The sequence below is a fragment of the Erythrolamprus reginae genome, chromosome 2 (assembly GCF_031021105.1).
Source record: "Erythrolamprus reginae isolate rEryReg1 chromosome 2, rEryReg1.hap1, whole genome shotgun sequence".
NCBI classification, from domain to species: domain Eukaryota; kingdom Metazoa; phylum Chordata; class Lepidosauria; order Squamata; family Dipsadidae; genus Erythrolamprus; species Erythrolamprus reginae.
The window spans coordinates 190700481-190712944 of NC_091951.1; the positions used below are offsets into that span (position 1 = coordinate 190700481).

General features: G+C 43.6%; 1 protein-coding gene across 12 annotated transcripts in view; it reads right to left on the reverse strand.

Annotated features, from left to right (window-relative positions):
• ARHGEF25 (Rho guanine nucleotide exchange factor 25) overlaps positions 1 to 12464 on the reverse strand; it is a 133354-nt gene that overhangs the window by 12689 nt on the left and 108201 nt on the right. For 11 of the 12 annotated variants that reach the window (XM_070740911.1, XM_070740908.1, XM_070740909.1 and 8 more), the window contains exons 12-14: positions 10043 to 10120; positions 6979 to 7173; positions 6066 to 6246 (exon numbers count right to left, since the gene is read on the reverse strand). In XM_070740911.1, coding sequence (XP_070597012.1) covers positions 6066 to 6246; positions 6979 to 7173; positions 10043 to 10120 — 454 coding nt within the window. The remainder of the gene's footprint in view (positions 1 to 6065; positions 6247 to 6978; positions 7174 to 10042; positions 10121 to 12464) is intronic. The other variant, XM_070740913.1, reaches the window with a different exon arrangement.

A 12464-nucleotide genomic window follows, 5' to 3' on the forward strand; every position in this document is an offset into this window, starting at 1 on the left:
TTGGAGTTGCCATGTGTTAGACCACTCAGAAACAGCGTCAAGGTCTTTTTGGAGAGTAGTTGTGCTATCGGAGGTGCTGAAGAGTTTTACATCATTGGCGAAGAGGACACAGTTGCTTGTGATGTAATGACATCACCCAGAGAAACAATTTCCTTTGGAGCAAACACAATGCTTCTTCCCCCCACCCCCCAACTCATGGATTCTCCAAATTCTTCCTTTTTCAAACCATTTTACCCCTTTCTGTAGAAATGTCTTTGATTTTTTTTCCAACTACAACTATAGCTGGCTGGTTTGCCTTTTCAGCATGGCATTCTATTTTCTTAACAGCAGAAATTACGTTTTTCTTCTCCTGCCTCAGTTAAAGATTTATTTATACCTCTCCTATTGAATTAGGTCTGCATGTTCTACAGCAACCAAAACACAAGTATTTCTTTTTCCCCAAGTATCCAGTTGACAGTCTTTTTTTAACAACAGCTTTTTCCTCAGTTTCTGTTGTTTTTTAAAACTGATTCCTTTCTAGACTACCTACTTTTCCTCAGCTTTAGCCCATGTTCTGAGTCAGTGATACAACGATCAAGGATACAGTTATTCAACCTAATCCTGTTGTCTCCAGGTAAGGATTTGTATTGGGATCCATGATATCCCATCCCATAATAGATGGTACAAATTGATGCTGTACAGTATTATAGTTCTTTGAAGCAACCCTCCTTTTTATCTCCATTCACTGGGAGGTTTGTGACTGGTGATACAAAAGGGTTTTAGGTTCCCAATTTGTCTGTCAATAAAGATATTTTTTCTATCCACTGAATTGGTACATAAAATAGTCAAGGAGGCAGCTATCATTTCCTCAAATTGGGATTCTCTTATTTGTCAATCTCATAATAATAATTGGCATAGTTGTTCAATTTTACTATTTTTCCCTTTTTGGGCCAGTAGAGGTTATCTAAAATAAAAGTCTTCAGATTATCCTTCTTTAATAACCACAGTTATAACCTGTCCTCTATGTAACTCTTCTGCAACTATTGTGTATTTAAAGTAGTTGTTGAAAAAAATGTAAACTTCTTGTATATAGTTGGTTTAAAAAACATTCAAAGCAGCTTATTCTTCAGAAAAGCTGTTCTATATCTCTGCTGGCTCTCCTCAAATCAAACGTAGTATGAATATCATGAAGTTTTTGTTTCTTAAGTTCCATTAAAAACCGACAGCAAGATGTATTGATCCATGATAAAACCTAATGGTATCTTTCAGTTGAAGTTTAACCTGCAATATTTCTTTTTCATAATAGTGAGCCTCTATATCTCAACAGCATTTGACTTTCTTTTATTCTCTTTTCTTTCCTCAATCTATTCTGTTCCCTGGAAATATTTATATTTCATTTCTTTACTCTTTTTTAGTCAGTCTCATATCTCTCATGCTGGTTTTATAACATAAGATCGATTTGTCCTTGCATTTAAAAAAAAATTAAGCTAGCTTTGTTTATTGTCCAGGATCTGGAATTAATTTTTGTTAAATCAAAAAGCCATGGTGGCGCAGTATTTAGAATGTAGTATTGAAGGCCATCTCTGTCCACAGCGAAAGTTCGATTCTCACCATCTCAAGACTGACTCAGCTTTCCATCCTTCCGAGGTCGGTAAAATGAGGGCCACGATTGTTGGGGGCATTAGGCTGACTCTGTAAATTGCTTAGAGAGGGCTGTATAACACTGTGAAGCAGTATATAAGTCTAAGTGCCATTGCTATCAATTTTCTTCTTTTTTCTATGCACCTATTTTATATTATTTATTTATTTATTGGATTTGTTTGCCGCCCCTCTCCGTAGACTCAGGGGGGCTAACAACAATGATAAAAACAGCATGTGACAATCCAATAATAAAACAACTAAAAACCCTTATTATAAAATCAAACATACACACAAACATACCATGCATAACTTGTAATGGCCTAGGGGGAAGGAATATCTCAACTCCCCCAAGCCTGGCGGTATAAGTGAGTCTTGAGTAGTTTACGAAAGACAGGGAGGGTGGGGGCAGTTCTAATCTCCGGGCGGAGTTGGTTCCAGAGGGCCGGGGCTGCCACAGAGAAGGCTCTTCCCCTGGGGCCTGCCAAACGACATTGTTTAGTCGACGGGACCCGGAGAAGGACAACTCTGTGGGACCTTATCGGTCGCTGGGATTCATGTGGTAGCAGGCGGTTCCAGAGGTAATCTGGTCCAATGCCATGTAGGGCTTTAAAGGTCATGACCAACACTTTGAATTGTGACCGGAAACTGATCGGCAGCCAATGCAGGCCACGGAGTGTTGAAGAAACGTGGGCGAATCTTGGAAACCCCACGATGGCTCTCGCGGCTGCGTTCTGCACGATTTTCTCTATTGTTTCTAATTATCTGTGCTATCCTTTAAAACAGTGGCTTCCAAAATGGACGGTACCACCCGTTGGGGGGTGGTAGGATGATTTAAGGGGCATTAAGTAGCAAGGGGGCACCAGGGGGGCACTAAGAGACCATGTGAAAGGCAGGAAAACATTTTGGGGGTAGCAGAAAAGGGAGGGAGAAGTCTATTTCCTTCCCTACAGCCCTGCCATGCTTAGCGGCCTTCCACTTGGCCTTTCAGGTGGTCCCCCATGCCCTCTTGCCTTCCAAAGTCGGCATCCAGCCCAGCCCAGCCCAAGTCAGTTGGTGGAGGGGGGCGGCCCTTGGTGGAAATGCAGACACTTAGAATTGTTAGTTGCCTAGTGTCTTGTGGACTCAGGTTAACTTCTAAATTTAAAAATTAAAATAAATATTTCAAGTGAAAAAAATTGGAAGTATTGAAAAAGCAACTTAAGCAAACTTGCATGTTTTGCCTTCGCGTTCTCTATAATGAATAGAATGGCCTCCACTTGGGATTCTGGAGCTCGCTCCCTTCAAATGTGTTTTGTGTTGTGTTTGATCTGCACAAATCAAAGCACCCCCTTCTGAGACATGTTTGTTGCTTCTTTGTTCACTTTCATTAAGACCTGATCTTGTTAGAATGAAAATTATAGACGAATTGACAAGTGGGAATCACATATTTGAATAACACAAACCTTCCTAGGAGTAAAAATCCAGCATACAGGCACTAAGCTGAGATGGAACTGTTGCCCTGGTTCCTTTACCTATTAGAAGGACTCCCTGAGAAATAAGCCCAGTTTTTGCCTACAGGGATCAATCTAGGTACTACTGTGGCAAAGGAAAAAAAAGTTGCAAAATTGAGGTAAGATACTGAATGTGTGTGTGTGTGTGTCAGAGACAGAGAGGGAAGGAGGGAGAGAGGGAGATAAAGAGAGAGAGAGAGAGAGAGAGAGAGAGAGGGAGGGAGGGAGAGAGAGAAAAGAAGAAATTGAAGGTCAAGACTCAAGAGTAACAAAAAGCAAAATAATTAAGGAGAATTAAACAGTTCCTTCACTGATGAAACAGTACCTGGATCAAAAATATGAGACTACGTAAAATACAAGACCAATCAATCAGAACAGAGCTGGACGGGACCTTGGAGGTCTTCTAATCCAAGCCCCTGCTCAAGCATGTGATCCTACATGGCATCGGACCAGAATACCTCTGAGACCGTCTTCTGCCGCACAAATCCCAGCGGCTGATTAGGTCCCAGAGTTGACCTTCTCCCGGTCCCGTCGACTAAGCAATGTCATCTGGTGGGGCCCAGGGGAAGAGCCTTCTCTGTGGCGGGCCCGGCCCTCTGGAACCAACTCCCCCTGGAGATCAGAACTGCACCCACGCTCCTCGCCTTTCATAAGTTGTTGAAAACTCACCTTTGCCGCCAGGCATGGGGAAATTGACACCTCCCCTAACTATTTTGGTTTATGTATGGTTTGATTGGGTTGCGTGGTTATTTTATTATAAGGGTTTTTTAAATTGTGTTTCTAAATATTGGATTTGTACATTGTTTATTATTGTTGTGAGCTATCCTGAGTTTTCGGAGAGGGGCGGCATACAAATATTATTATTATTATTATTATTATTATTATTATTATTATTATTATTATTATTATTATTATAATACCATTTCAGACAAGTGACTGTCCAATCTCTTCTTAAAAATCTCCAGTGATGAAGCAACCACAACTTCTGACAGCAAGCTGTTCTACTGGTTAATTGTCCTCTCTGTTAGGAAGGTTCTCCTTAATTCCAGGTTGCTTCTCTCCTTGATTAGTTTCCATCCATTGTTTCTTGTCTTGCCTTCTGGTGCTTTGGAAAATAATCAGCCTCTTTGTGGCAGCTTCTCAAATACTGGAATACTGCTATCATGCCCTTCCCAATCCTTCTTTTCTCTAGACTAGACAAACCCAAATCCTGCAACTATTCTTCATGCGTTTTCATCTCGGGCCTTTAATTCAAACTCTCAAATTCTGTAAAACTTATTATTTTAAAGCCTCTAATTAAAATTTGAAAATTTTCTTCTTAACTATGAATTATTGTTTCTCCTACTTCTACAATGCAGTATGGAACTTTCATAGTAATCGTCCTATCTAGTTTATTTTATTTATTTATTTTTAATGCTGCCCTTCTCCTTAGACTCTGGGCGGCTTACAACATGTTAGCAATAGCACTTTTTTAACAGAGCCAGCCTATTGCCCCCACAATCCGGGTCCTCATTTTACCCACCTCGGAAGGATGGAAGCAATGTTCACTCTAATTTTTTTTCGGTGTGGGCGAAAAAGTATAGTGTCTGAGCGGCAGTCCTTTTGGGACTGGGCGGCATAGAAGTATAAATAAGTAAGTAAGTAAGTAAGTAAGTAAACAAACAAATAAGAAAAAAATCCCTTCTTTTTTATTAAAAGAAATTAATAATAAAACAAAACCAAAATCTATTACTATTATTATTATCTTCTCCTCTTTTTCCATCCCTGTCTCCTCCACCCTTGTGTGTGTGTGTGTGTGTGTGTGAAGCCTTGAACCATTTCCAATAACAGGTGAGCTATTGGAAATGGTTCAAGAGTTCACTCACACACACACACACACAAACGGCTGGGGGTTTTTTTCTGTTATTATTTGAGTGCTTTTTACCATATGCTTTAAATCAAGAGTCATTTCTCTTTCTCTCTCCCCTTCTTGCTCTCTCTCTTTTTCTCACTTTCCCCTTCTCTTTCTATCTCTCTCCCCCTCTTGTTCTCTCTCTCTTTCTCTCTCTCTTGTTTTCTTTCTCTCTCTCTCTATTGCTTTTTCTCTCTCTCACTCTTTCTCTCCTGTTTTCTTTCTCTCTCTCTCTATTGCTTTCTTTCTCTTCTCTCTCTTGCTATCTCTCTCTCCCCCCTTTCTCTCTCTCTCTCTTTCTCACTTATTTTCTCTCTCCCTCTGTCTCTCTCTCTGTCAGCGAGGGGGCTGCGAAAGCGCTTTCTCTGAGCTCTTCGGGAACGCCTGCCCTGCCTCTACTGCAGCCCCCTTGCTGAAAGTCCGGGACGAAAGCGCTCCCAGCAAAGGGGCTGCAAGAGGGGCGGGGCGGGGATTCACAAAGCGCGCAGAGAAAACCCTCTCTCGCAGCCTCCTGGCTGGGAGTGCAGAAGTGCAGGAGGAGGAGAATCTGCAGCCACCACCGCGGGAGAAGTTGCGCCCCAAGGCAGGAGGCAGAGGAGGAAGAAAGGGGGCGGATCGGGCAGGCGGGGGGCAGCGCCGAGAGGCCAGGGCCGTGAGGGGGCCGGAGGCACCGTAGGGAGGCAGGGGCGGCCGCGGCTCCCTTTCTTTCTACTGCTGGCGCCTCCCCGCCCCGCGGGCTGGCAGGGGGTTGGGAAGCACGCGCCCGTGGAAAAGGGTGCGCGGGGGGTATTTTGGGGCACGCGCATGCGCACAGCTTACGGGGAATGCTGGATGGAAGGCTGAGTCAACCTTGAGCTGGTGATGAGATTTGAACTGCTGACCTGCAGATCTAGCAGTCAGCTTTAGTGGCCTGCAGTACTGCACTCTACCCACTGCGCCACCTTGGCTCACCGCATGATCAGCTGAGAATATTGAAGTCCCGGAGGAACGTTGGGCAAAGTTTTTGATAGGATGATTTGAATGGCCAAAGTTGGTAGGTACTGTAGCTATGTTTTTACTCCTACCATTAAGGAAGTCACGTTGTGTGTCCAAAATGAGGTTGATGTCAGTCACCCAGGCCTGGGCAATTTCCGGTGTTGCTGCCTGCAGTACGTAACGGATGGTGCCCCGTTCTGTGCCACGAGAGATCAGTGCAAATTTGCAGGGATCATTGTCCACGCAAGGCTCCAGGCCCAAACAGCTTACCTAGAAGAGAAATTGATCAAGTGGATCAACCTAGAGTTGTGACTCCTACTGAGAAACTTGATTAAATAAAGATAATAAAATGAGATTGGCTCAAACATAATCCAGATCACGTGAACATGGGATTTCCCCCCCCAAGCAACAATGCTAAAAAGCAAGAAAATTATATGAATAAAATAGAGAGAGTAAGATACTCAGCAACCAAGTAAATTCAAACCTTTACTTATGTTCTGAATATAGATTTAGACTTAACTTATTCCAATTCATAAAAGGAAACACTATGCCATACAATGATATATTGCAAGGATTTAAAGTACTGTATTAAAGCATCACTTTTTCATTTTTTGTCTGCCCACAGAAATTGTATGGCTTTCGGATTATACGATTGTATCCTGATGCAAACAGCTGTTGCATTCATTGATTGGCATAAGGCATGGAAATCAAACAAATAGTTTTATCCATTAGATTTGCTGCACTGTTTGCTCTCTAAGTTCTATTTTTTGTTGCTCATGTATTCTCAAATTGCAGCTAGAAGTCCTGCTATAACGTATCTGCATATATCCAAGAGAATATCAAATTTATGATATGGTATTAGGGTATACAAATGCACAAGGCCCCTGTAGAAAGGTGGGGCACTGATCTTTGGATAGGGAACATTTCCATTCTAAAGACCCTTACGAGTTAGTGCCAGATGCTTAAATGTATCCCAATTCCCCACTGTCAACTCTGGAATACCTTGATGCTGCTCTTAAAGGCATATGCTGGGGCAGCATATGGACCACGCCTTCGCTCCAGGGTCTCACTTAGGATGAGAATTTGCTCAAAGAGAAAGATGCGACGCTCACGAGCCCGGGCCAGGTTCCCGCCTGCCTGCTCTACCACCCAAAAAGTGTTTTGCTGCAGCAGCTTCCCTTGTGAAGTCAGCTTCCCCTAAAGAAGAAAAAAAGCTGCAATTTATCCAACTGTCTATATGACATGAAATTACCCTACTATGAGAGCCTAACATTAGTATGGCCTAGCACTGTGATGGCAAACATATGGCACTCGTGCCAGAGGGGGTGCGCAGAGCCCTCTTTGTGAGCACACACGCAGTCACCAGTTGCTCTTCTCGTTTCTGGTGTGTGCATGCCCACTGGCTAGCTGGTCTTTGCATGTGCCGGAAACCCGAAGGCTAGCTGGTTGGCACACATGTGCACACCAACTACAATACAATACAATCAACTTTATTTGATTAGTCAATCGACCATATCAAAGCAAAAACAGGGACCACATCGGTTGTCATAAAACTGCTGTTAAAATACAATAAAATTGGATAAAATAAAGGGAATTTTGATAAATAAGTTAAAATGCAGTATCATATGCTAAAATTGAGTAGTAAAACATGAGAATATGTTGTGGTTAGCTCTGGCCCAGCTCCTGCCCCAAGGACTGTGGATGTGGGGGAGACATCCACATGCTGCAGGCCTGTTTTGCCCCCGGTGGAATCTGCTGATGAAGGCTCCTCTGACCAAGAAGACATGAGTGACAGGGAGGAGGAGAGTGTCGCAGACAGCTCAGAAGGAGATCAATTATCTATCTCCTCCTTGGATTCAGAACAAGAGTTAATGATACAGCCACGCATGCGGAGAGCAATGCATAGGCAACAACAACTGAGAGATTATTATCAAAGAAAATGAGGCCACCTGTGGTTGGGTGGGGCTGTGGTAATTAGTGAGGCTGCTATAAATAGCAGCCTGTGGGTTTGGCCATTGTGGAGGATTATCTGATCCTTGTGTTTCGTGACTGCTTTACTGACTTTGACTTTTTGTGTGCTGATTTTCCCCCCGCTTTGAAACTAAACCAGGGCAAAGTGTGTTTCCCTTTGTGAAAGAAGAAGGACTGTGAATTGTCTCACAGCTGCAAGCTAAGTATCACAGAACTGATAAGGGACTTGTACCAATTACCAGTTTGTTTGGAGACAGTGCTCTTTGCTATACCAAAAGAGGGCTTAGTTTAAGTGAATTTTCATGATAAAGAACATTGTTTTGAATTTTCAAACGTGTGTCTGAAATTTGTAGCTGTGAATTTTTGGGAGGAGTCTACCAGAGAGCCCGACAGAACACCCACCGGCTAGCTGGTCTTTGCATGTGCTGGAAACCCGAAGGCTAGCTGGGTGGCGCGCATGTGTGCACTAACTACAATACAATACAATCAACTTTATTTGATTAGTCAATTGACCATATCAAAGCAAAAACAGGGACCACATCGGTCGTCATAAAACTGCTGTTAAAATACAATAAAATTGGATAAAATAAAGGAAATTTTGATAAATAAGTTAAAATACAGTACAATATGCTAAAATTGAGTAGTAAAACATGAGAATATAACTCATGCAAATGATTATATTAAAGAAATGTTAGGTACTGATATAAAATATTCTTAAGTGAATTCATCTCCTTTGCATGCCACCCCAATATGTCCTATAAAACATATTCTCATCTGAACAGCCCTGACTATAAACTTAAGGGTGCTAGAAACCAGAAGACAAGGAGGCCGCATGGACATTGGTCAGCTGCTCTTTAGGTTTCCAGTGTTCCGGTGCGTATGCCCAGATTCCAGTTTGGGCACTCAGTCCCGAAAAAGATTCACCATCACTGGTCTAGCACATCCTTATAATGCTGCTCTCTGTCAAATGTTTTTCCCACCCACCCAAATGGTAGCTTTCCTCATCAATAATTTTCTAAAATGTAGCTTGAGATAGCATTCACTTGAGATAGCAAGCCCTTCATGGCACCGGACCAGATTATCTCAGGGACCGCCTTCTGCTGTACGAATCCCAGCAACCAGTTAGGACCTACAGAGTGGGTCTTCTCCGGGTCCCGTCAACTAAACAATGTCGCTTGGAGGGACCCAGGGGAAGAGCCTTCTCTGTGGCGGCCCCGGCCCACTGGAACCAACTCCTCCCAGAGATTAGAATTGCCCCCACCCTCCTCGCCTTTCGTAAGCTGCTTAAAACCCACCTCTGCCGCCAGGCATGGGGGAATTGAGATACTCTTTCCCCCTAGGCCTTTACAATTTTATGCATGGTATGTCTGCATGTATTTTTGGTTTTTATAATAATGGGCTTTTAACTGTTTTTAGTATTGGATTATTATTATTATATGCTGTTTTATTATTCCTGTTAGCCGCCCCGAGTCTCCGGAGAGGGGCGGCATACAAATCAAATCAAATCAAATCAAATCAATAAATAAAATTCACACATGCCACTATAGTTAAAGTGGTAGTTTCAATGACTGCACCGTTAGGCATTTCAAAATGTTCTATCTTAAATCTTCCTTCTGGCCAAAGGACTCTAAATTTTGCCCTCACCTCCCCCACTACTTCCCCGTAATGTCTTGTATTTTAAGCTCACATTCCCAAGTAAATCTGTATTGAAGTTGAGATCCTTCAGAAACAAGCAATCAAGACCCTTCCTTGAAGATATATATTCTTCCCATCACTGTAAGTCAGTGTTTCCCAACCTTGGGAACTTGAAGATATTTGGACTTCAACTCCCAGAATTCCCCAGCCAGCGAATGCTGGCTGGGGAATTCTGGAAGTTGAAGTCCGAATATCTTCAAGTTGCCAAGGTTGGGAAACACTGCTGTAAGTAATTTATTTATTTGTTTTGTCAAGTACATATTGGAGGTATGTAAAGATATAATGTAATGCTAGAGGGTGTGTAATGCTAGAGGGTCAGGGAGGGTGGGAAAAGAGAGCTGTTTAATCAGGAAAATCAGAATCAAGAATCTCCAACCAGAGACTGATCCTCAGAATTTACCTCAAAGCCTTGAAGACGTCCCACATTCATCATGTCATTGCAACGTTTGGGTACAAAGCACATAACATCTACAGCTTTCTGAAATTCAAATGTAGAGAATGAAGCTGGAACAGATATACTGGATTTGCCAAGCTTGATACCTCTGGATAGATCAATTTGGGGGATTATCAGTGAGCTATAATAAAACTTTTATTCCACATCTTAAACTACAACTCGAGGGTAAACAGGGGTGTGGTGGGGGGAAGAATCATAAAATAAGATCTGCTAGCCCGGAGGTCTGCAACCTTAAACACTCAAAGAGCCATTTGAACCCATTTCCAAAGAAAACATCGGGAGCCACAAAACCTGGGTAGGCGTGGCCAACTCAACATCACTCACTCCCATTCACATGACCCCCTATAGCCACACCTACCCAGCCTGTCATTAGGGCAGACGACTGGTTGTTAAAAACTACTCTCTCTCTCTTTCTCTCTCCCCCATCTCTCTCTCTCTCTCTCTCCCCCATCTCTCTCTCTCTCTCTCCCCCATCTCTCTCTCCGTGTCTATGTCTCTCCTCCTCTATCTGTATCTCTCTCTCTCATACTCTGTGTCTCTCTACCAGTTTCTCCCTCCTCTCTAATTCTGATATGAGGCGTTGAGCAGGTCACGAGGCACTGTTCCAGTGCCTTGCGCAGCACAGTGAACTTTAGGGCGCTTCACTATGGGGGAGATGGGGTACTCTCCTTCTCCCGGAGCCCATTGCAACATGGAACCACAAGCCATCCTGTCCCATTCACCCCTGGCAACAGGATGTGACCAAAGTGTTGGGAGCATAGTTCCCTCTAAGCTGAGCAGTGAGCAATCACTCACTTAAAAATCATCATCAACTCAGAGTTTTCCAAACCTGCCCAGAAGCCGAGAGGGAAGGAGAGAGAGAGGAAGAGAGGAAGAGAGAGAAAGAGATAGAAAAAAGAGAGGAAGGAAAAGAGAAAGAAAAAGAATGGGAGTAAGGAAGAGAAAGAAAATCAAAATCTAGTTTGAAACTAGCTCACTGTTATAGACACACAGTACAGTATTTTATTTTGAAATTCTCTGAGGCAAAACAGGGTGGGTTATTATTTGTTTGTTTGTTCATTTATTTATTTATTTATTTATTTGATATTTCTGTGCCGCCCAGTCCCAAAGGGACTGCCGCTTAGACACTATACTTTTCCGCCCACCCCCCCAAAAAAATTAGAGGGAACACTGGTTGGGAGGCAAGGGCTGCCTTGAGCCAAATGTGACCTGAAGGCAAATATTTATTTATTTATTTATTTATTTATTTATTTATTTATTTATTTATTTATTTATTTATTTATTTGTTTGTTTGGTTTGTATGCCGCCCCTCTCCGTAGACTCCATAGCCCAAATATAGGGCTGCTTCACTCCTGTGCTAAGGCTTCAGCCACCGCTTTGCCATGTCCCCTCTCCCACCCTCAGCGCAAGTTCCAGCAGGAGGCAAAGGCTGCCTTGAGCACAAATATGGCATGAAGGCAAGTACAGGACCCCTTCACTTCTGCACTAAGGGTCTGGTGACCCTCATCCTCCCTCTCCCCCTACTTCTTTCACGACTCCCTTGCTGGCTGTGGCATGACTGGGAGGGTGTGTACAAGCGGTAAGACCCTCCTCAATTGAGCACCCAGGTTAGGCAAAGGCATGGAAAAGAAGCACACAGCATGGGTGGCTGCTCACTTCAGGAGGGTCTCCCCACTTCCACCCAGCTGGCCAGGGGATTGCAAGAGGAGGGGAAGGAGGGTCTCACAAAGGAACGCCTCCACCATGTCTTCTGCTCGTTCCTCAGCCAGCCCATATTTACAAAAAGTTGCCAAGAAGAAAAAAAAGGTGTAACAAAGAGCCCCAAGGAGAGCTCACCTGGTTTCCAAGAGAGAAGACACACAGAGACAGAGAAAGATAGATAGATAGATAGATAGATAGATAGATAGATAGATAGATAGATAGAGAGAGAGAGAGAGAGAGAGCTTTAACTGAAAAGCATTGTCCAGGCAGTGAAGGTTCCCCATGAATATTTTAAACCCGCAGCTGAGCACTGTGGACCTGTCCCCCTTTCTGTCGTCCCCTCCTCCTGGATCCCATTCCCATCCCATCAGCCCTTGCGATAGTGAGGCCAGCATCAGGCGCAGCTGGGTTGGGCCAATGTCTTGGGACAGAGAGCAAGTTGGGCATCTCCCCAAGCGACCAAGGCCCACCCAGCACAAACAAGGACTGGAAGAAGCTCCAGCAAGAATGAGGCGATAGAGAATCAGCCCCAGTCACTTCTCCAATCCCCACCACTGCCCTTACCTACTGAGGATGGGCAAAGAGTGACTAGGAGGGGAGGGTGAAGGGCGGGGCCGTCAATGATGGGATCACCCGACAGGGAGCCACAGCAGAGGGCCAAGAGCCA